Below are 26067 nucleotides of genomic sequence, written 5' to 3'. Positions count from 1 at the left end.
GATGTTGCTTGTGCTTTATGCACTTTATGAATAGTCTAAAATTCTACTTTAAAAATAAAAACTTGGTATCTCTACATTTTACATGTAGATCTTTTATTACGCTCTATATTAATAAGTTCTTTATAATGATGTAAAGGGGAAATATAAAGCAACTGCTGAAATGTCAATATGTATTGGACACCAACTGGTTTTGGGAATCTGGGCCAAAATATGTACTCCATCTACCCAAATCCATGAAAACTGTTATACATCCCAACATGTGTGTGAAGAGTCAAAATGAGACATTTGTCATGGGAGGGGAAGGAGATGAAGTAGTGTTCAGTTTTCATTGCTAACATGTTGTGTTTTGTTTAGGGTCGTTGCTATAATGGTGAATGCAAGACAAGAGATAATCAGTGCAAGTATATCTGGGGATCTAGTAGGTTGACTTTAACTACCTTAAATATTTTTCATTTCTGGTTCATTCCAGCCTTTGTTTTGTATTTGCAGTATTTTTATTTTTTATTCTTGTCACTCTAAGTGAAAGTTTTCTGATCAGTAGAGCGAGTAGACTGCAGTGGGAAACCATGACTTGATTGCCAGGTGAAATCCTGAATCTGGGAGTGGTGTCAGACTGGTCTGATGTGACGTGGCTGCAGGTTTTGGTAGGGCAGCAAATGTTACCAGGGTGAGGGGGTTGAGGATTTTTTGGGTACAGTTCAAAACCAGATGTTGTGGGTGTTTTTAAATGATAGTTGTCAATCCCATTATCCCAGCAATGATTCATGCTTGCCTCTCTGCTGTAACATCCTACAAGTTGGGAAAATTAGTACATTGGTGTGAGTTTAAATATGCATAGTACAGATTTAAGTCTAGAGGGGATGAATGTTCTGTGTAATGAGACAATCATTTGAGACAATTCAGCAGAGCAGAACTCCCAGGATCTACTGTACTCTGGCATTTAACATTTTCTTGTCTAATTATAACTGCCACTGAAACTACTCTGTCTTATTTACCTTTATTATCGTGTCTTTCTCTATATAATTGTTGTGCTTTTCTTTCTTCTTTCTTAAAATTCATTTTTAGAAAAAAAAAAAAGAGCTTGTTAGTAAACAATTGCGGGTTTAAAAGCTATTAGTTCAAATTTTTACTAAAAATAAGTAGAAATTACACTTTGGCTGTTCAACTTTGGTTTTGCTATCAACACCTGAAAAATAGAATAAAATAAATATAGAGTTGATGTTAGAACATATGCTTATCATAAATGTCATATATAAAATTTTTGATCTTCTGAAATGCAGATCAGGAATGACATCAGTGAAAACAACTAGATTTAAATCTATGTACAACTGTTATGAAGTTAACTGTGGAGGCTACATTTTTAGAAGTTCACAGCAAATTTTGAATTACTGAGCATTAGTTAAAAAAGCCATCAGTAGGTATTTCAGTTTAGCCTGGTGGTTTCCCACTGTAGTCACTGAAAAATACCATCTTTGCACACACATGTGTTTTTTTGATGGATGTTTTGTATTAAAAAAATTACAGAGAACTGCTGCAATAAATTGTGCAGGTTTCAAAGCTCTCATGTTGCCAGTGGAAAGCACGTTTCTTTTTTCTTCATCAATAGAGTCTTCAGGATCTGACAAATTTTGTTATGAAAAGCTCAATACAGAAGGCACAACAAAAGGAAACTGTGGAAAAGATGGAGACCGATGGATTCAGTGCAGCAAACAGTAAGTTCGTCTTGGTAGAGATTATTTGTAATTTAAATAGATTGATAATGGTTTCATGTTTTCTACTTTTTTGTGAATGCTTCAGCAGCTTGTTTTGCATTATTTTGAATTTTCTTTCCCTGGCAAGGTTTGCATCTTGAAAAAGTTCCACTCTGACAAGTCCATGCTCAGCAATGCACAGGAAAGAATTCCAGATTTCTAGAAGAATGTACTGAGACTTTAATTATTTCAGAGGAGTTGAGGGACAAGGCAACAAAAAGTCACAAGTTTATAACATATAAACACCTCAGATTTGGTAGTGATAAATTAGGCTACAAATGCACACATTGTTTTCGCCTGCTCTAGGACTGACACAGATTATGCTGTTTCAAACTTGTTCCAACCTTTATTTTGATCAGAGAGGACCATTAGACATTTGGATGCTATAAAGAAAAGGGCTGATTCATTTGCATCTGATCATTACTAGATGAATATTTGATTAAATTTACTTTTCTAGTTAATGAGCATTAGTGGGTAGACTTTAAAATTACAAAACAGTAAGTAAACCAGAAGAAAGTTAAGTATGCACATACAAATTTCAGTCTCACAATGGTGTTTTCCTTCTTTGACTATCTGATGTTTGTCAAGTGGCTTTTTTAATAATTATTTTTCAGATAGGATCATAAGGAAAGGAGTTGTTTAATGGATTTTTTAAAAAAAGATATTTAGATGGGAATAGTGGTGTTCTGATGTGCACATTAAAAATCTCATTTCTGTAAAAGCTTTTCTTTGTTGTTAGAGAGATGCAGGAAAATGATCTAGCTGAAGGGCTATTTAAATTTTTTGCAGTTTAAACAAAGGCATTTTCCATCATTCATCCAGCTGCTTCTATGACTTAGGACCATTAGTATTAGCTGATATCCTTCTATTGAAGATATAAAAGTTATCTTGTCTATCTTATACAAGATATATTGAAATATATTTAGATATAAACCAACATAAAATAAAGCAGATTCTTTATGAAATTTTGGGCACATACAACTGCTAATGGTTATTATGGTTCTGTTGTCCTGCAAGGGAAATAAAACTCAATTAAAAATTCAAAGTTGACTTTAATGTGTGGCGTATAAGCTACTAGAGAGAGTGAAAAGTAATTTAGCCTGACATGACAAAGCTTTGTATCATTTGGCTCCTCTAAATTGTACTGTATTGTACTTAGAACACAGATACATTCTTTGTTCAGGTGAACATTCAGTGGTCCATTAGAATGAATGATGACTTGTTTCTGCCTCTTGTCATTTATATAAAATAATATTTTATTTCCACGCTTGTACTCTGAAAGTCTATCATGTGGCTTATGGTAATGTATTACTGTGATCAGCAGCATCATTGCCACACATTCTTTTTTGTAAGTCTACCTCATATTATTCCAGTAATATTTTGGTTTATGTTTTCATTTTACAGTGATGTTTTCTGTGGCTTTTTGCTCTGTACTAATCTTACTAGAGTTCCACGAGTTGGTCAAGTTCAAGGAGAAATTATCCCAAATTCTTTTTATCATCAAGGACGCATAGTGGACTGCAGGTAAAAGATAATGCAGTATTCCAGTAAGACTTGGCACTGTTAATCCTAATTGAATTAAGAGAAACATAAATGTAAAATTCTGAGAATTTTAGGTAATTAATATATTGCAGCAAAATCATTATTCTAAGTGGTATTTCTTTGAATGTGGGTTATCCTCCTGATTACTGTGTCTGATCGCTCAATAGCAGAACTTCACAGTCAGAGCTTAATGGTAATGCTCAGCATTATGTTTCTCTGAGGGTGGAGAAAGTCTGTATTGCCAAAGACCCGTATTTTAAACATAATGATTTTGAGTATTAAATACTCAGAGAAATGGTTATAGGGAAGTGAAGGCAAAAAGGAAGGAAACTGCAGAGTTGTGTCAGGATAAGATATTAAGCTACAATTCAGTTAAAGGACAGGTAAATGGGTTTTAGTCTGCTCTGCACAATACTGGGTTTGTATTTTAAGGACATTGGCAACATTCCTGTCATGCTAAGAATATTGCCTTGAATAGTTAGGTTCTGAATGAACTGTGATTCTTAATTCTTCCATTATTCCACTAGTGGTTTTATTTAAATGTCATCGCATGGGGATATTTTTCCAGCAATAGTATTTCACAGCATTTGGGAGGAAAAAAAAAGGAAAGAAAAAAAACCAAAATAGCATGGTCTGTCAAAGACTTAAAAATCTCCTAGGCCTAAGGTGTCCTTCTTGAGTAGTTAAGTCTATATATAGACTTGGTTTTAGTTTGACAACTGGAACACCTTATCATTGCTGTGGACAGGCAGAAAAACTATAGTTTTATTCAGTCTATCTGTATGCTTAAATGAAGGAAAAATATGAGGCTTTTAGTACTTACACAGACATGTTTTTAATATTTTCAAGAGACTCCAGTCATAATCCTAATAGTGTCTTAAAACTTATTTCTCCTAGTGGTGCTCATGTTCTTTTGGATGATGATACAGATTTAGGTTATGTGGAGGATGGAGCTCCATGTGGACCTCAAATGATGTGTCTGGACAAAAAGTGCCTGCCAATTCAGTCCTTGAACATAAGCAGCTGTCCCATTGGTTCTAATGGAAAAGTCTGTTCTGGTCATGGGGTGAGTCCGTGCTGGGAGCGAGCGGCTCAGCCTCCCCAGCTCTCCGTGCTGTACCTGATCCTAATGTACCCTGTGCAGTTCTCTACCTTAAAGTGTTCTTAAGACCTGTTGATCTGAAAGCAGAAATGTTAGATTCAGGGGAAAACAGCCATTTTGTGAAGCAGAGATAAAATTTTAAAAAGCGAAATTGTTGGATTAGTTCTCCAATTACATCTGAAGTATTGGGTTTGTTATTAGTAAGAAAGAACTTTGACAGTAGTTATTGTATAGTTATTGTATTTTGTAATGTACTACCCATATTTCAAGCCACTTGCCATTTTCAGTTAAACTTTTTCCTGCATACTTTATAAGCACCTTTATAAAATTGGTCCTCTGTTCATAGATTTTTACTTTATGACTTAAATAAATTATAATTCCAAACTGGGTCCTCAACAGAGAGGGTACCTTCTTCTTGAAGAGATCCTAAGTGTATCATTTTACATTAAGGCACATTATATTCTGGTTTTCTACCCATAACTCCATTTGTCTAAGATACTGGGTATGTTTTGATGAACAGATTCACTGTTTTAAATAGCGATGATAAAACCTTTCCATTGTGGAATTTAATGGGACATATACTTGCCAGAGGGGCTAGACTTTATACAAGAAGGTGGGTTTTTTCTTCTTATTGACTGTAATTGAATGTGAAACTGAGTGTTTCAAAAAAGAGGGTTAGGTTCAAAATCAAGGAAAAAATTGTGAAATTGAAAAGTAAAAGTATTTAGGAGATCTAGAAATCATCTCGGTTCTTTTTGAGAGTGGCATGAAGGGTGAGTGAACCATCTCACCTGTTTTGTTTTGTTTTGGATTATTACAATTCCAAATTTTAAAAGGGTATTTCAGTTGATCAAACCTGCCATAAGGTGTATTTATCTTCAAGTTCCTAGGTCAGATTCTTCAGTGAGTTCTTTAAGAAGCAGAATGCGATAAAAGTTGAATTAAAAAATCACATGTGCTACTTACTGTTGATTTGATGTTTTAGGTTTTGTCCACTGGATAGATTTTCTTGTATCTGATAAATGTGTTGTCAATTTTGGAATCCTAAGTCCTTTTTTAGAGGTCATTCGACCAAATGCAAGCTTAGGAAGCACTGCTACCTCTTGTAGAAGATGAACAAGCACTTTTCTTTGCTGCTTGGGAAAAATGCCAATGAAAGCAATGAAAATATATCGATTTTGTTCTACATGGGAGCAGGCTGTGAATGAGAGGATGTAAAGTGTAACCATGTCTTGAACCGTTTCAAACGCCAATGCTTGTGTTCCTTCTGGGCACCCAGGCTCAAAGTCTAGAGAACTGGTTAGTGAAGTTAGTGAAACCTAACTAGTTTAGATAGGGTTTTTTGGATGAAAATTCATTATTTTTTACAACCTGTGCAGGTTGTAGTGGAAGTGATGATAGAACCAGTTCTACTTTTCCTAGCATCTGAGTGTATTAAGAGGCTTAAAGCAAACTTTCAGATTATTGATGTGTTACATCATCCCAGACACTCATTGCCATTGTTACAAACATATAAATGGAGAAGTTTTACATCATGAATTAAATATTTCATTACATGTTAAATAAACTTAATAAAATGTAGTCAGAAACTAACTGCTGTCACTTATTTTCTTTCCCAGGTTTGTAGTAATGAAGCCACTTGCATTTGTAATTTCTCCTGGGCTGGGACAGACTGCAGCATTGATGATCCTGTCAGGGATACTGGTGGCAAGAAGGAAGAAGGACCCAAGGGTTTGTGTTTTGTTTCAGTTATGATGTTCTTTCAAGTATTTATGACATTTTGCCATTGATACATGGTAGTAGAATTAGCATATAAAAAGAGAATACTATTGCACAGCTGTTTTTAGACCCAGACAGTAAAATCCTGGTGGATGAAGTAGGTTTTTCTACTTTGAAAATTGATGAAACTTATTTTTCTAACATAAATTTGGGGAACATTTCAACAGGGTTTTTTTTTTTCTTCATTCTTTATTCTCTATTTTTTAATGATAATTTTCTTTATTACTGGAACCTAAGTGTAGCTCTTGTTATTCATATGATAATTGAATATTTATGTTTTACTAGACATTTCCAGTTTCCTTAGTTATTCTCAGCTAATTCAGAGAGCTATGGAATAAAAAAGGTAAAAGTAGAATGTCCCTGATGAAATTAGGTTCCTTGAAATCAGATTTCAATGAAAGACAAAAGAAAAAATTAAGATTTTTAAGAACTTAAATTATTCTTACAATCATTATTGCTTATTCTTATGTACTTAGTAGGTATTTCAACTGCATATGAAGTATAAATAAAAATAGGAGGTATTGAGGAAATTATTCATAAAAAAGTTTTTCAAAGAGGAAGAAAAGCACTTGAGATTCTCTCTGACTTCTCTGCCAAAGAATATCTTTGGATTGTGCTGTCCAGTTTTTGTATGTCTTTCTTGTCATCAGGGCATTGTCCAACATCAGACTACATTAATCAAATCTTATACATTTACAGATAAAGTTCCCAATAAACAACTGAGAAACACAAACAAAATTTTTCTACTATGTCCCAGTTCCAGGTTCTTCTGCCCCTTTTACAAGGCAGATGGAAAAAAGATAGAGTTGCTTAAAAATTCAGCCCTTAGGGATCAGACTCAAATTGATTGCTCTCCAAAATATCTAAGGTTTCAAGGAAGGGCAGGATTTTGGTATGTCCCTCCAGAAAGGTTCTACATCTGTCTTGTGTGCCTTTTCCTGTTGCTCTTTAGCAGAAGGGTTCCAGTAGACCTTTACCAAGAACTGTTGAAGATGTAGTGCTAAAACAAATTACTGTTGTGAAGGAGGCTCTCTTGAACAGCCCGAATTTGTGTGAGGAATCTGTACAGATGCTTCCTGGATTTCTAATCCCACCACTGTTCAGTGTAGCTGCCTGTTTTGTACCCTGCCTTACAGAGCTACTGATCACTCCCTTTCTCCTAAAAATCTTCCTGCCTGTGGAATGTTGCTTACAGAGTCTTAAAAAAATTATGCAGCACTGAACAGCACTATAGAGCTGTTCAGTGCTGTGTGTGTGGATGAGGAGAGCAGTATTTACAGCTGTGACATTGAGAGAGCACATGAGTTTTATTTTGCTCATTTCCAAATCCTGTATTTAAGAAATAGTTCTCTCCTCTGTAAAAAGGGCTGTAGGAAGGGCAACACAGGAAGTACTCTTACCTTGGTTACATCATTGTAAGCCAGATTAACTCCTCCAGTTCAGAATGGAAATGCCTGTGTGAAAATTAACACATCAATGCTGAAATGTATCAGGCAAAAGCCTTAAATGAATAGTACGGGATGGATTTCTGCCAGTAGGTGCAGACAACGTTTAGACTGCCTTTTTCAGTGGATTCCTCTGCGAAAAGGCAGACTATGCTTTTGTAAAAGGTGGCTCAGTGATCTCAAAAGATGGATTATATTTCTTATGTTATTACAGTAATTTATTGATGTTGAATTCCCTAGAAATGAATTTAGGAGCCTGAACACTAACAGAGCTGCTATGATTTCTTTCTGCGTGCTTATGGAGGAATTCCTTTGTGAGAAGATTTCAGAAGAATTTGGGAGTACTTTTCTCTGTTGTAAAGATCCAACATACTCGAGTAGTTTCCACTAACTTCTTTCCCCTTATTACTCCCTGTGTCATACGCCAGTGTACAAGTCTGAGACAGAAACCAAAATACTTATTTTTCCTTAGCCATAAGTTTGAATTTTGTTACATTTCAGAAATGAAACACTCATGATGTGAAAACTAAAACCTAATAGGTTTAATATTTTTCACACCATAAATCCAAGCATTTTTCTTACTACAATTAGAACATGTATAGTTAGGAAGTATTGCTAATTATTTATATATTGTTATGATAACTGACAATTGGCTACTACTCCTGCTGCACTTTTTTTAGACTTTTCCATCATTCATCAATTGCTTTTTGGCTCCATTCTCTATTTCAGGGTTAAAAAAATGAGTGGTCCTTAATTATGTTGCTATTAATACATGACCCTTGAATTATTCTAAAATCAGCAACCTACTGTATCCTGTACTAGCAGATGTGCACAGCATTTAGCAGTTTGGGGAAGACAGAGAGTTCTTGCAGTTAGTTTTTGGTTACTGCAGAAACTTTGAATTACTTTAGAGTACTGGCACATGAGATTCTTCCTTTACTGTTTAATTTGCAGAATTAGTCCTTTATTTGACTAGTGGAGTAGTGTTTATTTTAGTATAAAGCTTATGTCTCAAGTGTGTGTGTGTGTGATTGTGTGTGTATATTTATGAAACTTTTGGAAGAAAATTACCCAAAGCATTTCAAAGCAGACTTCATTCAGCATGAAGTCTAGAAAGTTTTTATCCCTTGGAAAGCTTCCCATTGGACAGGGAATTCAGCTGCTTGCTTGTGGTCTATTGTGAATCAATGAATCCCTCAAACTTTTAATCTCTAACATAGGAAACATGCAGATGTTTTTTCTCAAATGAGTTCCCTTAAAAATTACAAATAAGGCCTTAATGTCTTAAGGGAGACTATCTGAACATATCAAAATTATGTTACCTGAAGTGTTACCTGAAGCATCTTTCTAAGGTAGGTTTTTCCTTTTAAAAGGTGTTGCCTGTCTTTAGGTCATATAGACAAATAGGGAGTCCTATTGGTAAATGCAGAAACAAAGGAAAATGTTACTATCTAGTAAAGGAATGAATTTCAAAGTTGTGTTTGGGTTTTTTTCCCTGCAGTGGAACTGTTTCCAAACAGTTTTCATTTGCTTAGTTATATTGTGGATACAGTAAGTTTCTGGTGATCAAAAGGAAGTTTTCTTATTGGTAATTTATTTACATTTTTGTTGTTACAAATAAGCAGTAGGCTGAGGATGTTCCTCTTTTAAATAAATAATAGAGTCACAAAGCTAAAAGGAATAGTCTTTCATTTACAGGAAAACTTCTCACTGAAATATTTGCGAACATTCAAAGAAAACCAAATATATTTCACTTCAGAAGTGTTAAAGCTGCAGTATTTGGTAAATTAAGGTTTGTGAGGAGATTTGAATTGTTTATCCAAACAGTGGATAATAGTGTAAAGTATTCCTTTGAGGAATTATTTCATGTTTTCATTTCAGACATATATGTGATAATTTCCTTAAAAAATCTTCCCTTTTCCCTCCACACAGTGAGCATGGCTGCTAACAGGCTAATAGGTGCAGTGGCAGGGACCATTCTGGCCTTGGGGGTGATTTTTGGAGGCACAGGGTGGGGAATAGAGTAAGCATTTTTCTTAGTTTGAGTTTTATGTTTGGTGCCTAGTGTGTGAGGTAACCGTATGCACCTGAGCCCTCTGTGTATGACCCCATTAGCTTTGTCATGTGGTGACCGTATTTGTCCTGTGATTTGACTGTGTCCGTGTCATGTGGTTTGCTCATGCAGTGTTGAACCTTCTCCTGTCTGGGATAATGTGGGGCATAAAACAATAACTTTGTGAATTTTTTTACATTGTCACCATAAAACTAAGTGTCTAAATGTTCCCATTACACCAAATTACAAAAATAATGGAGAAAAAATGGAACTTTGTGATTATTTCACAAAAGAGACTGAGTAATGCGGACTATTTCATAAAATGCAGAAATTGTTTATTACAGTCTGTGGGGCTTTCAGTCTAATGATCACGCTAGGTGGATGAAAGCTGATGATAGTCATACAGACAGCTAGTTCTGCAGTAAAGCTACTGAAGGGTCTGTTGCAGGGATTTTGTTACTCGGAGATAGCACAATGCTGAAGTATAATATTCATATATACAGAATATATGTGAGCAATTTCTGTTGTCTTTTCATAGTTTTAGGAAACTGTAATCTTACGTGTTATCCCCCACCTCCATTTTAACAATGGCTATGATTTATATAAATTTTGTTTGCATATATGCACATACCATAAAAAGGCCCATGTAAGAGCTCCCTTCAATCTGCATTCATTGTACAAACTACAGCTTAAATTACTGTTATTTTGCTCCTCTGAGAATTCCAACTTCACCATGTTTCTAGTACTATAAATTACATCTGTCATGTGGCAGTGGCACCTCTCTGAAGGGAGACTCATGACAGGACAGTCTATGATTTCTAATCAGGCTGTGTGAAAAGGCACCCCTGTACAATTCTAGTCTGGCAAGGCAGCAGTTTGTGTGTCTGAGTTCACAGCCCTAGGAACCTGTCTGGTACATGACATGGATCTCAGATTCTCAGAATAGTAGAGACCTTTGTGTTCACAGAGCACAACTAAGAGAAAACAAACAGAAGGGAGGAGGTAATAGATTATTTGCTTGAGAAAGATCTGATCTGTGTTTTACTGGTGGCTTTTACAGCTTTTTGCTAAAAATTGACAACTGTTAAGGTTGTAGAGGTTTGGGACACAGATTTGGAAGCATAAAAGTTACCTACAGATTGAGGACCACTTGCCTTTTGCTTACATTCTGCCTCGTACCCTTCTGTTTTTCTCTCCCCTTACCTGCTGTCTCAAGCCACTCAGCTCTGACCAATGTCCCTGATCATTTGTTCTTGCACCTGTATGGTTCTACACTAATTCCAGCTTTCCTTCATCTTTCCCCTGCTCTTATCACTCACTGCCTGACTCATTCTTTGTGTTTCTATCCATTCTTCTTTCCTGCATCCCATCAGTCTTTCTCTGGTCTCTGGTTCCTTCAGGTACAAATGTACATTCAAGGCAAGCCACTGCTACTTTTTGTTTGGTTTACAGAAAGCACGTGGGGAATCCAAATTCCCTCTCTTTTCCTAATACCCTTCAGTCCCTGGTGGCTGTTACATCAGTGGCTGCAGGGGGAGGGTGTGTTCATCAAGCACAACCTGGTGCCAGGTCCTTGCCCTTCTTCCTCCTTCCTCACCACTTCACTTGCAAATTGTAAACCTTTGTTTGAAGTGCTGAAATAGCTTTAATACTAGCAGGCTTTCAAAGCAGTGTTCAAATCTAGCTGCTGCTGCTGAAGATTTAGGGAATAGTCTGAAGTCTACCGAAATTATCGGTGTGTTCTGTTTTTAACACTTTCAGTAGGATTTGTATTGGGGCCCTAAAAGATGACCTGGGATGGTACAAATAGCCATGCCAGAGCAGGTAATGCTTTGCAGGAAAAGGTGGTGTGCCAGGTGTGTGCAGGAGTTTCCTCCTGAAAAATCTGTGTCTGTAGGTTATAGCAGTAGTGTGGTGGAAAGAACAAATGACCCCACAGTATGGTGGGTCCTCTTAAATCTCTGTGTTTTGAAACTGGAATTCAGCAGTTGGGAGGACTCCATTCTCATAAATAAGTGGTTACTGTTTTAGTCATCATGCCTATTCTACCAGCTTGGGTTTTTATATTTATACTTTTCCATTAACTGAATCTAGTTGGTTTGTATATTATCCTCTTCTGTTTAATTTTTGATTGAATTTTCCCATATTTATAGTAAATAAAACCCATTTGATTTTCTGTATTGAAACAACAAACTGCTGTTTGGTGAATGAATGTGCACTATGAAATGGACACACACCCTCTCCCTCCCCACCCCTTGACATTTAGCAATCAGGGAACATGGTGAGAAGGAGGGATGTAAAAAGTGGTGATTTGGCACTTCTTTATCTAAATTAAGTTATGACTATGTTACTATCAGTTAATCTTTGTACCTCTTTGTGGGAAGATAGATAGCATTCTATGGCTAGAAAGAAATTGGCTTTAGAATTTTTCAAGGCTTACAAAATTTATTAGAGATAAATTCCTTACTGTGTTTTCAGGCTTTTGTTGTGTGAAATCATTTGATAAAATCCAGAGTAAACCCTAGATCTCAGTTAGACACGGTAGCTCAGTAGGCTCATTAGATTGCTGTTGCAAGCAAGCCTTAGTTGGGACTATAATGCCTGTGGAATGGCATTTACCCTCCACCGTGCTCACTCCTGTTAATTTGAGCCAGGTGTGACTTGAAAGGTAAGTCCAAGTACGATACATTCCTCCAAATTGTCAAAAATTACCTTCTGATTTTTGTTGTCAAATTTGTGCACTGCTCATCTGTAAAGCTCACTATATTTCATTTCAGTCCAAGTATTTTGTTCATATTCCTGAATACTCTTTGTATAGGAACTGCAGGAAGCAATTTTTAAAACTTGGTTTTCTTTTAGCTAATCAGATCTCCAGAAGCACTGATGTGGGAAACATGCAATGGATGCAATGAAGTTAGGTTGCTGCAGTAAATTTTAAAACTTAGGACATGTGCTTGTTGTAGTGTGTGGGACTGGACAGGTGGTTTTGTGATACCCACCTAACAGCCTAAAACTTTCAGTTGTTGCAGCTGCCCTTGCTCCTTCTTTGCTGATCTCTGGCTGCTCCTCTTTCTTCCTTATGTTAGCTGTCTGACAGTTTTCCAAACTCGGTTTTAGAACAATTAATTAGGAAAATTTCAATTTCTGTGTAGAAGAGTTGGTTTGGGGAGACTGAGATGGGAGGTAAGAACTGTTTCTGAAGGGTATTGCTAAAATGTAAATGTTTAAGCAAAAAGTGTACAATATACTGCAGAAGAACTGTTGAGTTGGTTTCAGTTTGCCTTGAGTTCAGATGCAATTAGCTTTACATCAAAAATTGCGCAATAGGAAGTTTCTGTACAGAGCAATTAAAATGGTACTCAAGCTTACTGTCAGTTTTCCTCTGCCTATGTAAGTAGAGCACTTAAGGGTCAATTATTAATATCTTATTTAGGTGTTCTCTTGCCCTCTTCAGAAAATTGCACAAACATATTTGTGCTGCTTCTTTTTGTTGCTCTTTTTTCCTGCTCCACCCTTCCCCACTTTGTTGTTTAGTAGATTCTTGAGGACGATGAAGAGATGCTTTGATGTTTGGAAAGCTTAGGAAGAATACAGCTTTTATTTAAACTTTTGTTCCCTATTATATAATCCTTTGCTTTTGTCAAACAATTGTTTGTAAATTTAGCATTGATGTAATTGTAGGGAGTTTGGATTATGATTAGCAAGCGGTGCTGAATGCTCTCAGCTCAAATTAAAATATCTACCCCTTCAGAAGCTCCATGAAAAAAGACAGGGCTTTTTGACTTCTTTTTTTTTCCTTTCTGATTTGCTGTAGTCCTAAAACATACAGCATTCATACTTCTTCCTTTAAGGGATTATTCACAAATATCTTAGTGTCCTCAGCTGACTGTTCATTCACTAGATAATGGAGTAAGTTACAATGTCTAATACTAGATTTTTATCTTTAGTAGAAGTCAGCATAGCACAATGCAGAGACCAACAGCTTTGTTCATTCCTATTGTTAAAGAAGAGTAAGTTAAGCTGGGCTTCTTGAGATTGTCTAGAGGCATCACCTTGAGTGCTGTCTATATTCCTTGAATTGTTTGACTACCCTTCAGATGCTTCACATGACGTGAATAAAGTCGTTGGTTCTTATGTCTGTCTTACCATAATCCTTTATCACAGGTCCTAGTGCCACCAATCTTATAATAGGCTCCATCGCTGGTGCCATCCTGGTAGCAGCTATTGTCCTTGGGGGGACAGGATGGGGCTTTAAGTAAGCAATGCCGCATGTCTTCTCTTCGGTGGCTATGGCATTTCTATTTCTGGCTTACATCACTAAATTTTGAGTTCCTGCTACAAGATTTCCAAGTTAAGCCCCTCCCCCAAACTCTAACAAACTGCTTTAAACAAGAAAGAAAATTACAGGCACACTGAACAAGAGGAGGAAATAGATTTGAAAATAGCAGATGTTATCAGGGTGCAAAGTTGAACAACAATAAAATAATTAATTTAATTCTCATTAATTCACCTAAAATTTAGGGAGCAAGGTCTTTTTTTCACCTCCAGTTATAGTGTTGTTCTCAGAAGTTGACTGCAGTGGTTAAAAATCCCCAAAGGTATGTGTCTTGAGTGTTTCTCTTGAATGCATTAGTACTTTCAAACTGCTCAAGTTTTTCGTAATTAAAGATGTTGTGTAAATTTGTCAGTAGTGGCAGTAGCAGAGTAGTTTTCAGCAACAAATGTGTTGATTCAAGTGTACGAGAGCTAACTTTTTTGTGGTTACTGATTATTTTTTATTCTCAATACACTTAAAAAAAAAATCAGGTTTAGAGAGAACATTTTGAAATCTTGAGTTGTTTCCAGAAAGATGAAAGCATTTCTCTCCCAATTCTAGTTCAGTGTTTTTTATAACTATGAGGAGTAATGTACTAGTCATTCTGCTTGGGACTATTAAAGCAAAGAGAGTCTTGTACAAAGGTATTTAAATCTTGCCTTTTTTGTAGGGTCTAGTCTACCTCCATGCATAGTCCATATTTGTTAAAAAGGATCTCACTTTTTATAACATTACAAATCATGAAGTATTAAGCACAAGTAATTTCTCATGGCATTTCAAGTTGCTATTTTCTTTTCAATAACGTGAATCAAGATTAAGACATGATCAAACAATAAACCATAATTCTTCAAAGAGGTTTTTGTAATAATTAAAAAAAAAATTCTATGGTCTCTATTCATATTTCATGACTGAGTTGAGAAGAAAAAAATTACTCCCTAATTGATTAAGGCTACTATCAAAGTAGAATCTAGTGATCAGGTCATATTTATCTGGTAATTCACTTTCAAAAGTCACCTGAAAACATTTACTTCTAGTTTAAACTGATCTTCATTCATTTTTCTCCAAGTGCTTGCTCTGAGGGAAGTAACATTCCCTGTGCTTCCAGTTGACAGTGGCAGGACCTGCAGCGCTGCATGCAGCAGCCCTGAGAGTCACTGCTTCTCATTTGTTTTAGTAAGAAGAGAATAAATACAAAATGCACCAAAACATCCATCTGTAAGCATGGGTGTATGACCTTCAATAGCTTTTTTAGTTCCTGACTATAGACCTACCTTCAGCTGCTGGATTTGTTGTTGTGGTTGAGGTTTGGTTTGTTTTCTCTTAAATCTTCTTAGTTAAATAAATCCAATCCACTTATTTGTACAATAAATACCACTAGGTCAGCATCTAGTATTTAGAAGTTACTAGAGGGCAGCTCTAAACTAGGTAGTCCTGTATCTTTTGCACTGTACCTCACATGGCTGAGATTTTCCTTATTTATAAACAGAAAAATAATTTAGTTGTCTTTTAGTGTAAATAGAACATAGAAACAATACATAAAAATTTCAGTAAGTTGCAGAACAAAGGGTTTTTCCCCCTGCACTTCACTGCAGTTAGATTTTCTAATACATACAGCCACATTTTCTGCACGGCTGGCATTAACATTTCTATTCGCATTTTTGGTGTATTGAGAACAACAATGCACGCACATTTAAAGCAGCAATATTATGAACATGGATATTGTGAGTTCCCATGGGAATTGACCAAGCTAATTTTTGTTGGAAAAAATAAATGTCAGCTTAAATTTTTGGATGAGTTTTCTGCTGTAAGAGACGTATATTACTCAGCAACTCATAGACTTTGCAGAAACAGAGCACTCATCCCTAAATAATACATTTGTATCACACTTGTCATTAAAATAGAAAAAAATGTAGTCAGTTTCTTCCTCTGAATCTTTCCAAGCCATCTTGTGCCCTGACTGCCTTTGCTCTCGTGCATCAGAGCTGCAGCCCCTGCCCACTGCTGTGCGAGCGGGCTGGCTGTGGACAGAGCTCCAACTTGCATGAACACAGATCAGCAAAAGAATCCTTCCGTGTCTGAAACAACACAGTATGTCATTGATTATTTCTTTTTTGTGTTCCACACCTCTCAAACTGCTCTCACAAGTGTTCAGCTTTGCATCCTGGTGTCATTTGTTTGCCCAAATGAAGAAGCTTGCTGTCCCTGTAGATGATGTGTATTGGAAACACCTCCTGAAGCTCTTACTCTCACAAGAGCAAGATACAACTGTCTATTCTGTAGCAGAACCTCAAATACACTGGCCTGGCCTAGCTCACAGCTTGAAGTGCATGTTTCTTCTGGGGGTCATAGGGGAATTGAAAAGGCTTTTTGGCTTGTACACAAAAGAGGACTAGCATATGTAGACCCCCTGATACTTGGCTTCAGATAGATCTGAAGGGACAGATGAGGGTAATAAAGAGGGATTTTAACTTTTCCTTTTTAAGCAAGTGATATGTTTAGTCTCTGCAAATATGAGAGAAGGTAGCTAATGCTTTACAAACTGGGAGATGTGATTTCTGTTTCACAGGTTATCAGATGTTCATATGAACATACGGTACTGTGGTCTCAAGTCCATATCAAACGTAAGCTGCAACTAAGCAAAACTTTGTTCATGAACTGAGAGGGGGGTGGGGGTTGGAGGGGAAGTGTAAAAGAAGGCTTGATGCAAGTTTGGAAAAACAAATCAACAAACAACATCCAGTTTCAAGAGTGAATCAAGAGTGAGGTTAGTTTTTGTCATCAAGTTAATGCGTGAACAGAATAGGAAAGAAAAAAGTTAAATGACACTCTGAGGGAGGCATAGAGACTCATTACACATTTCAGGTGGCTTAGAGTTAACGGCTGTGGGTGGAAACCTCATTAAGTAGATTTTATTTCAGATGAGCCTTGCATAGTATTTTTAAAACTGTTGGTGTTTAGACAGCAGTGAGGGAGTCGTGCCTGTTCCTGCCTGAACTCTGCCAGGTAAGGTACAGAAGTACAGCATTGATGAAATGAATTCATTTTGGTGTAGCAAGTCTGTGCAAGGTTTCAGTATATAGTGTTGAATATAGGAAGGACATTTTTACCATTAGAGTAGCTCAAGGGCTTACACTTTTTATTTCTAAATAACTAAATGACTTTCTAAATTTCTAAATGATTTCTGCTGAGCTACTGCAATAATATAAGCTAACTAATGCTTTTGTTACTGACTTTAACAGTATTAAAGCAATTCTGGTAACAAAACCCCACCACCAACAGGCAATGCTAGTAAAAGTGACGTGGCAATGCACATGAAAAGCTGCCTCTTGTTATAGCAGAATACAAAAGCAGCACAGAGAGAATTGATTGCAGGCACAATTCTATTTCCAGCAATTGTTTTTAGCTGAAGAGCTGAAAGGTTTTCTGTTTCTTTAATGGAAGATTAATGGAGGAACAAAGACTTACCCAGCTATAACAGATGCCAAGGTTTAACTGGTCTATGCAGTTGCATTTAGACCCTGAAGGTTTCCACAAGATAAGGCAGTGGAATACTGGTGGCAACACTGTGACGAAAGAGGTTTTGGTTCCTTATCAGCATTTCCATCAAGCAGGAATCACAGGCCATAGTCATGACTACACAAATGTCAGCATTAAAATCAAACTACTAGAATAAATGGAAGGTCAATGTCTTATTTTAAGTTGCTAATTTTAGTCCCTTGTTCTGTTAATTTGAATCAGTGTTGTAGCATAAGTTCATTTATTTAAGCACTTCAGCATTTGAAGCATGCTTTAGGAATGCCTATGAAAACATTAGCTAGTTAAGGTGGTTAAAATACTGGGTTTGGATAAATCTTTAAATACTTAAATAAAGCTTTGTATTTATGTGATCACAAAGGCATACATTTGCAAGTAATGTACTTTGTGACCATATTCCCAGTTAGCTGCACAAAAAAAACACATCAGATTGGAACAAGGTATTTCTTAGATATATCCAGCCTTTCTTGAAACCAGTTTTTCTTTTCTGAAATATTTTTTGTTTGTAAAGGTGACCATGTTATAGAGGCAGTGACATGCTGTAGCATGGTATGCTTTTTTGATTCAGAATCACCTATAATTTTCTTGGGGTTAGAGACTCTTTTCCTGGTTGAATTACAGACTGAAAGGCTCTCATTATTTAAAGAGGCATAAAAAATGCAAAAAATTAGTTTATGTTCTACAATCTTCCACATAAACCATCAAAGAATTAGGAAAGAGCACCATTCTCCTATGTATCCTCCCACAGAGGACTCTTCTGCCCCACCTTATCATTTAACTGAAGCATACTGGAAGGAACATTGCAGTACTATAACTATAAAGAGGTGCAAATATCCAGGACCTGGTATTTACCGAGTTTCCTTTTATTGTAATTTTCTTGTGGAAGAAAGAAACTTGTTCTATCTGGCAATTTAAGTAAATAAGACTACTGTCTTCATTTTAGTATTATAATGGTTGATAATTTGGGATGAAGTTGTTAAAGCAGGTCAGGGAATCAGAATAGAATTTGGATTCCTGCTGGGTAACACTCAGCTACCTCCCCCTGAAGTGCTACAATTGCAGTACAGAGATGTGGCAGGTTCTTATTAAAGCTTTGTACTATGTTCCCTTATTGACACTGTATCTCATGTTCCGAATTTCAGGCTTTTATTCTAGTTCTTCTCATACAACATTGTTAGCAGATTATCCTAAGTGAAGAAAGGCAATGGTTTTGGTCGGTGTCTTATTCCTCAAAGTCTGTATTTCTGCTGAATAAAACTAGGAAATAAGCAAACATATGGTTTGGGCAGATCACAGAATTGCACAGCGAGGTTTCTGCTGGAATACTGCACTAGTGGAGATGTGAGGTTAGAAAAGAATTGATAAGATAAAAGTCAAAGAGTTTTGTTACAGAGTTGTCCTCCTACTCTGTGGAAAGTACCATATTCCAGTTTGCTTGAAGAGGACGTTATTAAAACAGATGTCTGAATTACATTCTGTTACCGGTAGCTTAATTGTAATTGAAGAAATCGGACTTTAATAACGTCTCTTAGAACAAGGTATGGAGGACAGATGCTATGCTAGTTTCCCAGTACAAGTTACATCATCTGGATTTTTCATATATGTTGTTGATTTAAAAGGACCGACTAATTAGTTGTTGATGGATAGTGCTTGAATTCAAGTATGCTAGACAGCATTTAAAAGGGGGTGAGGGGGAAGGGAAGAAGACATCTTTTTCCTATTGAAACTGGCAGGACAAGCAGATGCACAGCAGCCTTTAACTCACATTCAATTAAGTTATATAATATTCTTACTTCCTATCATGCAATTCTGCAAGTTGGGCTGAAAAAAAAAAAAATTGGTCATCTCAGATTTACCTGTAGTACAGAGGAGGAATTGAAATATTGAAGAAATGTCAGCCTAATTCAAAAAGAGCATTAGTACAGTAATCCTGGAGGAGAAATGACTGGAAGATGAATACAGTGATCTTCTTTCATAAACTCACAATATTTAAACATTCATCTTGCAAAAATCTAGACACAGGTGTCCAAAGAATAAATAATACAACAAAGGATTGCCAAGCACCACCAGCTTCTGGAAGACTTTTCAAAAAGAAGTTGTCTTTGCGTACATCCATTAAGTCTCTAAAACCACCAGACAAACCTTGTGCATAGAATATTTATCAATATTGTAGCAGTGGTAGTGGTTAGCAGGGTGCAGAAAATAGAAAATGCAGGGGTTGGTCTGTATCTTTAGGGAATTTATGAACTTCTGTATTTTTTGCATGTTGGTTTGGTGGCGGTAGTGGTGTGTATGCCCAATGTTAAAACTAAATGCATGAGCCCCTTGCTTGATGCCCCACATAAAGCCAGATACTGGGGAGGTTGCACCCAACTTTTGTTGTTGTTCCTGATGTCGTGCTGTTTGACATAGGACATCAACATCGCAGGAGATTGGATATCACCAGCTTGCTGTTCACTGTTAACATTCAATTCTAATCACACAACTTACAAAACTGTCCAGTCTCCTTCGAATGCAATGTCTCTGCTATAGTTTGCACCTTACTAGGATTCACTTACGGTCAATAGTGCGGTAAGAGCTCACAGAGGCACTCACATTTTTGTCACGCTGCATTACATAAACTAAATTCTGGTGTAGGCAGAGATGGGCACTTGCTCTGAGAACTCAAGTCTTCATGGGTTGATGTATTTCCAGTCCTAGCACTTATGACTCTTCCTTTTCAGTTGTACAAATGCATTCTTGGCTTAGTGGAGATGTGTTACTGGGAGCTGAAAGTTTCTACAAATTTAGAGCACCACTTGAAGTACTGCTACAGAAATAACTGAATTGTGTATGCCAGCATGATCTTTAAACTGCATAAGGAAACTGGTACTTGGTATTATGCTATGGAAGGCATGCAACCAAATTCCCTGAAGAGTTAGCCATTGGAAAAGTTACCGGTTAAACTGTCTCAGTGTGAGCTTTTACTTTACTATGACCTTAGCAATGACTTTGTTCTTGTTATATCTAACTAATGTCTTGCATTTTCGTGTTCTCATCTCCTTTTGATGCAACCTGGAAGAAATGTCAAAAAACGAAGGTTCGATCCGACTCAACAAGGCCCTATCTGAAGAGATGCCATTCAAAAAGCTGCTTCTTGCACTGCTGGATTTTGGGTATGATGTCTTTGCTGTAGCTGCACAGGAACTAAGTCTGTAAGGACGAACTCGAGAAACAGTAACTAAACACAATATTGGGATGTTGGTATTTGAGTTGGTAGAACACTGTCCTTTCTGAAGATAAGTTGGAAATACTTCCTCTATTCACCTTTCTCTTGTTAACATTAACTGACAAGTGTTACGAGCAAACTGTTTCAAAAATCAGGTTTTTTTTTTCCTTTTCTCAAACAAAGGAGACACACAGACCAAGTGCAATAAGAGAACTGTTCCAAAATAACAGAATAGCAGAAGATTCTTTTCCCAGCCTGCTGGCACTCTTAACTTCACTTGAGTTCGCATGACTTCCTTTTTCTTATCAAACTCCAGTGGCATGAGGAGCTAATTTTGAAAGGGTAACCTGCATGGCTCACATACAAACAACCAAGTTAGCAAGCTGACCCCAAGCAGAATCTGCAGCCCAATAAATACAAACCACTGCGAAGCCAGTGCCAGGCTTCGATAGCTTTTCCAGCCACGCAGTGCATTCTGCTGCTGGACTTGAGGGTTCCCTGCTCCATGAGCTCGCTGTTCACCTTGTTTTGGTCTCCTAGGTCAGGAGTCTGTTAGTTATGGAAGCTAGTGAATGATGGATGGGATTTTTCCAAGAAAGGAAAAGTGTAAATATGGAAATAAGATTTTGATGTATCATTTTCACAGATTATATATAAATATATATATAAAAAAGAGAAAAGAATTTCCATATAAAAAGGTTCTATTCTTTATGTAAATCTATTTTTGATGTTGGGTTTGGTTTTGGGTTTTTTTCCTCCCCTTTTTTTCTGTAGCATGTTGTATAGCGGATGTTCTGGGCTTGCTCAAAAAAAGGCAGATAATAGCATGCAGATGCAGGGAGTTCTGACACCAAACAGATGTGATCTAAAGTTTGTATGCTTGAAACCAAAAACAATTAAAATGTATAAATGCACATCTATGTACTGACTATAAGTCTGGATTACTTTTTTTGGCTGTTATGCAGACTTTTCCATAATATAGTATAAGTAACACCCTCTCAAGATGATCACAGAAGTGCCAAGCTCTTTTTTTTTTTTAAGTATAGCTAGTTTTTTTCCTGTAAAATAAAAACTTAAATAAGCCTTAAACTACTCACAAAATGTTAAAAGCTTGGAATGAGTTATTCTTCTCTTGCCTTCTGCCCATTCACTCAAAGCAACTTGCAAAGGTGACTGACATTTCTAACTCACTCCCTGTATCTCTTTGATGCATCTCACTTTTCAAAGTTTAATGCAAGATTAATACTTTGACCCTTGGCTACTGGCAGCCAGTTACCATCACAACACATACAAAATGCCATGTAATTTCAGGGGGTTTTGTGTTGTAATGACTTTTAGATACACCCTGTGTACAAACAGATTTTTGCAGAGAAGTCCTGGGCAGCAGTCCTGTGCCCCAGGAACCAGGCTAGTCTGGCTGCATCTGCCTTGAGAAAGGTATGGGAAGATGTCTAGTTCAGGCCTCCCTACAAGTGTAGAGCTGTCCAGTCTGGCTTACAAGTCATCTTGACTTAAAACTTAGGTAATTTGCTTTGTGTAAGTGAAGTGACCTGAAAATTTAATTGCTGCATCTGATAATCGGAATTAAAGACTTTTGTAATTTTGGCTTTAATTTAAAGATTGAATATTAGTAACAAGAGAAGCCCAGTTACACTACTTACTCCATCTTACTTCAGTGAAATCCATTACCCAAGTTAGCTTTAAGAGCCAAAACATTAAGAAAATGCTGCAGATTTCCTGTGACTTAGAAAACAATTTCAGTTATTTGTCTTATTACAATAATGTTCAATTCAACACTCTCACAAGAGAGCTACAATATATTGTTTTGCTTGACAGTTATTATTAAATATTTTAATCAGCTTTAACATAATCACATTAACACAACTACATTATGAGTTAAAGGTGCTGTACACAGGTAGTTGACATTACTATAAATTATAAATCTTATTCTGAAAAATTCCTGCCTGGTTTCAAGCAGAATTGCATTAGTGACAGTCCTTTGATGGCAAACCAAAAATACATGCAAGTGTATTATGGTTCTCTAAAAATGCTTTGCTTCATAACATCGAACTTTGTTAGGGTTCTGCTTCCAAAGAAAGCATAACCCACAACAGAAACACCAGTGGTTACCAAAAAGCAAAATAAGTAAAATCAACTGGACATACATAAACTACCTGTGTGATAAACCTTGAAGAAGCATTTCACAAACAACATTGTTAGTGTGTGATGTGATGTTTTAAATCAGACCACAGTGGTCCCCAACTACTATGAACATATGTTCAGTGCTGGAATAACTTTTTTATTTACACCAGCCCTTTCATAGGAATTACAATTTCTTGACTGAATTTATGCTCCACTCATCAGCCATTGTGTGTACGTGGAAGATCACATTCGCTTTCTGCCCCTTGTGTGCACAACACAAGTGACAACGCAGCTTAGAGTAGGTACTGGATGAAGTGCTTCCCATGGCAGTAGATAAAAAACTGGGTTTGGTAGGTGTTAATTTTCTACATTCCACCTTTGCTGTGCTTTGGGAAGTGCATATCCATTTAGTGTTACTTTGTTCATTGCAAAGTGTCATCAAAAGAAGACCGGGTTGACTCTGCCTCCATTGCATCCACTCTACATTTGCTCCATTATTTACCTACTCAGCTGGACAAGAAACTGTGGTAACTGTATAGCTCATTCCAGTTTGCTGCATGATCTTACTGATTTGATCTGATGCTCCTAAAAGAGAAGTCTGCTAGGCAAATTAACAGCTGTATAGGTGCATGTTCAAAGAAAAAGATTACTTAAGGCTGGAGTTTAACCAATTTTTCTTTACTATGCAATGATGGGTATTGCACAAACAGATGAGACAAATGTCTGAGGAAATGCCATAGAATACTTGAAGCTATGTTTTGAGCCTAATCAGTCATGTTTTATATTCATTACTGCTTCCACTGTTACTCTTCCTTTTTAAAATGATTTGTAATTATTTTTTTAAGTGCACAACTTGATGTTGTTATAAATCAAGTTTCTGTTTGAAGTTAATACTCATTCATATCCTGTTGGCTGCTAATGAATGGAAATTCAATAGTCCTTGTTCTGCATCTTAGCAAGATGAGTATTAAAAGTGTCATGAACATGGAATGGAGTAGTTTTTAATTTTCAATATTTTTTTTCTGTATTTAATCTCTCAGTTTTATTTGATTTCTGTGTTCAGGGAATCATCACCTGGTAGTGGAAATTGACTGGAGTTTTCCTGTATCAAAGATCTCTAACACTGTGTTGGATCTCACAGCGAGGTTCTGCCTGTGAGAGGACATTGCACGCAGGCTTTCTGACGTGCATGGAACCAGAGCATCGGCACCCAGGGCTTGCCAGGCCTGCTGCAGTCCCAGCTCTGGCCTCACTGAGTCGAATGAGACCTGGATGCTTTTGTAAGTCAAGGGAAGCCTTTTGCAGCTCAAAAATCCAAATTATTTAATGACAAGAAGTCTAAAATGAGGACTTCAAAGTATTTTTAAAATAATTACATCATAATAACCAGATAATATGGTCATCATTTCAATGGATTACTGAATAAAACTTGGCTTCCCTTTTTGGACTTTTTCCAGACTAACTCTAGTGACGCCAGCCTGGGAAAACTAAAAGGCATGCATGTCACAGTTACCAGATAACTACTGATATTGTTTTGCTTCCTCCAGCTCCAGACAGGGAAACAAAATGCACTTTTGTCTTAATATCTCCCAAGGTTATGTATGAAAGCATGTTTCTCATTTAGAACTATAGAGGAAGGGAACACTCTCATTAATGGATCCACTATCATCCACTTTTATTTCCTGTCCTTTGAATCTAGGACTTTTCTATAAACTCAACACAAATATGCAATGTTTTGGCTATAATTAGAATAGACAGTCATTCCTTAAAATAAGAGTTAAGTCTTTTGCAGCATATGAATAGAAAAGCAATATAGAGATAGATGCATACTGGCTTTTATCAGAGAAAGATTCTTAGAATTGTTTTTGAAAACTTTCACAATTACAGCACAAAACACTGAAGAGTGATCATGCTGGGGCACTTAGTATCAAGAACAAAACCAACACAACAACAAGCCATCTTTTACAAACCCAAAAAATCATAGTTTTTTTCTAAATACACTTATAATAGATTCCTACCCATGAGAGCTGAAAAGTTAATTTAACGTGAATCATCCATCAGTAGTATCACAGCAACTGTTTAAGTACTCTTGGAAATCTTAAAGAAAAAAATAAGTAAATAGGAATTTTAGCAGTAGTGATGCTCAAAATGGTACTATTGAAAGCAAAAGGTCACAAAACCATTATCTTAAAGCTGCACATACTATAATTCAGTGCAGTGATTTATTGCTCAGAACTCAGCAAGCATGTTTTTGTTGGCTTGTTGAATAAGTTATTTTGTGGAAGCAAGAGGACACATGACCCCCTAGGTAAGTACAAGGACTCCACATTAGACCAGCAATGACATCCACTTAATGTGTTTTTACTGAACAAACTCAAACTGGTGAGGGTAGCATAATTCTGAATGCTCTAATTTGTAGAAAACTTGTAACCTGTTCTTGTTAAAATTTTCTTTTAAAAGATCTTGTTTTTGTCATAAGTCACGAGACACCCCTCATCTTTACCACTAATACTATAACAGACCATGCTTTAGTGTTGCACTTTCTGAGCCGGTATAAGAATTTCCCCATCAAAGCTGGTAACTCAAGGTATGAAGGAACTAAGTCCCTTTTACCTGCTCTTGCAAGCAGGATGCTGCTGTGCCCAGCATCCATCGTACAACCCCAGGGAAAACAGGTCAGTTTTCTCAGCACTGAGCTAAGCAGTGCCTCAGTTTCCCAGTAGTACCCCCCAAAGGATTGGCTTTAGTCTGTAGCACTGACCCAGGATTTGGTCCTCTTCAGGATACACGTGACACTGAACTGTGGAGAGGCAGGAGCTGGAGCAAATCTTCTGATCCAAGTCCAGTTCTCAGAAAGATTATATGTATATATCTCATACATTCACAGATTTCCTCACTCATCAGACCAACTATGAAAAGCTTTGAATTTATTTTAGAGACTGTGAAGCAATATGTTTGCATCTGCACTACATCAAGAAGTTGAGAGTTCATTAAACTATGTTTTAACTGGTGACCAAGGCGTGACCATGACACTGTCCTTACATTACACACTGATGGTACACTGTGGTATATAACATCTGTTTTGCCTCTTCTGCAGAGGGGAAGTGTCCCCACACATAAACACACCCTGCTTCTCTGCAGTCTGACCTGGGCAGTGTCCAGCTGAATAATGACACAAGCAAACAGTGCTTTTGAC

General features: G+C 36.8%; 1 protein-coding gene across 7 annotated transcripts in view; it reads left to right on the top strand.

The window, feature by feature from the left end:
• The window catches only part of ADAM23 (ADAM metallopeptidase domain 23), a 70776-nt gene extending 46915 nt beyond the window's left edge, over positions 1 to 23861 (top strand). For 2 of the 7 annotated variants that reach the window (XM_050339304.1, XM_050339305.1), the window contains exons 20-27: positions 355 to 418; positions 1607 to 1712; positions 3156 to 3275; positions 4191 to 4359; positions 6015 to 6126; positions 13837 to 13927; positions 16554 to 16608; positions 20583 to 23861. In XM_050339304.1, the coding sequence (XP_050195261.1) occupies positions 355 to 418; positions 1607 to 1712; positions 3156 to 3275; positions 4191 to 4359; positions 6015 to 6126; positions 13837 to 13927; positions 16554 to 16608; positions 20583 to 20696 (831 nt within the window). In that variant the 3' untranslated portion in view covers positions 20697 to 23861. Of the gene's footprint in view, positions 1 to 354; positions 419 to 1606; positions 1713 to 3155; positions 3276 to 4190; positions 4360 to 6014; positions 6127 to 9551; positions 9643 to 13836; positions 13932 to 16553; positions 16609 to 20582 lie in introns of those variants that run through there. The other 5 variants (XM_050339306.1, XM_050339307.1, XM_050339310.1 and 2 more) reach the window with 5 other exon arrangements.
• The last annotated feature ends 2206 nt before the right edge of the window (positions 23862 to 26067 follow it).

This window comes from Myiozetetes cayanensis, unplaced genomic scaffold, assembly GCF_022539395.1.
Source record: "Myiozetetes cayanensis isolate MyiCay16 unplaced genomic scaffold, myiCay2020 scf9, whole genome shotgun sequence".
NCBI classification, from domain to species: Eukaryota; Metazoa; Chordata; class Aves; order Passeriformes; family Tyrannidae; genus Myiozetetes; species Myiozetetes cayanensis.
This window is presented reverse-complemented; position numbering and strand designations above follow the sequence as displayed.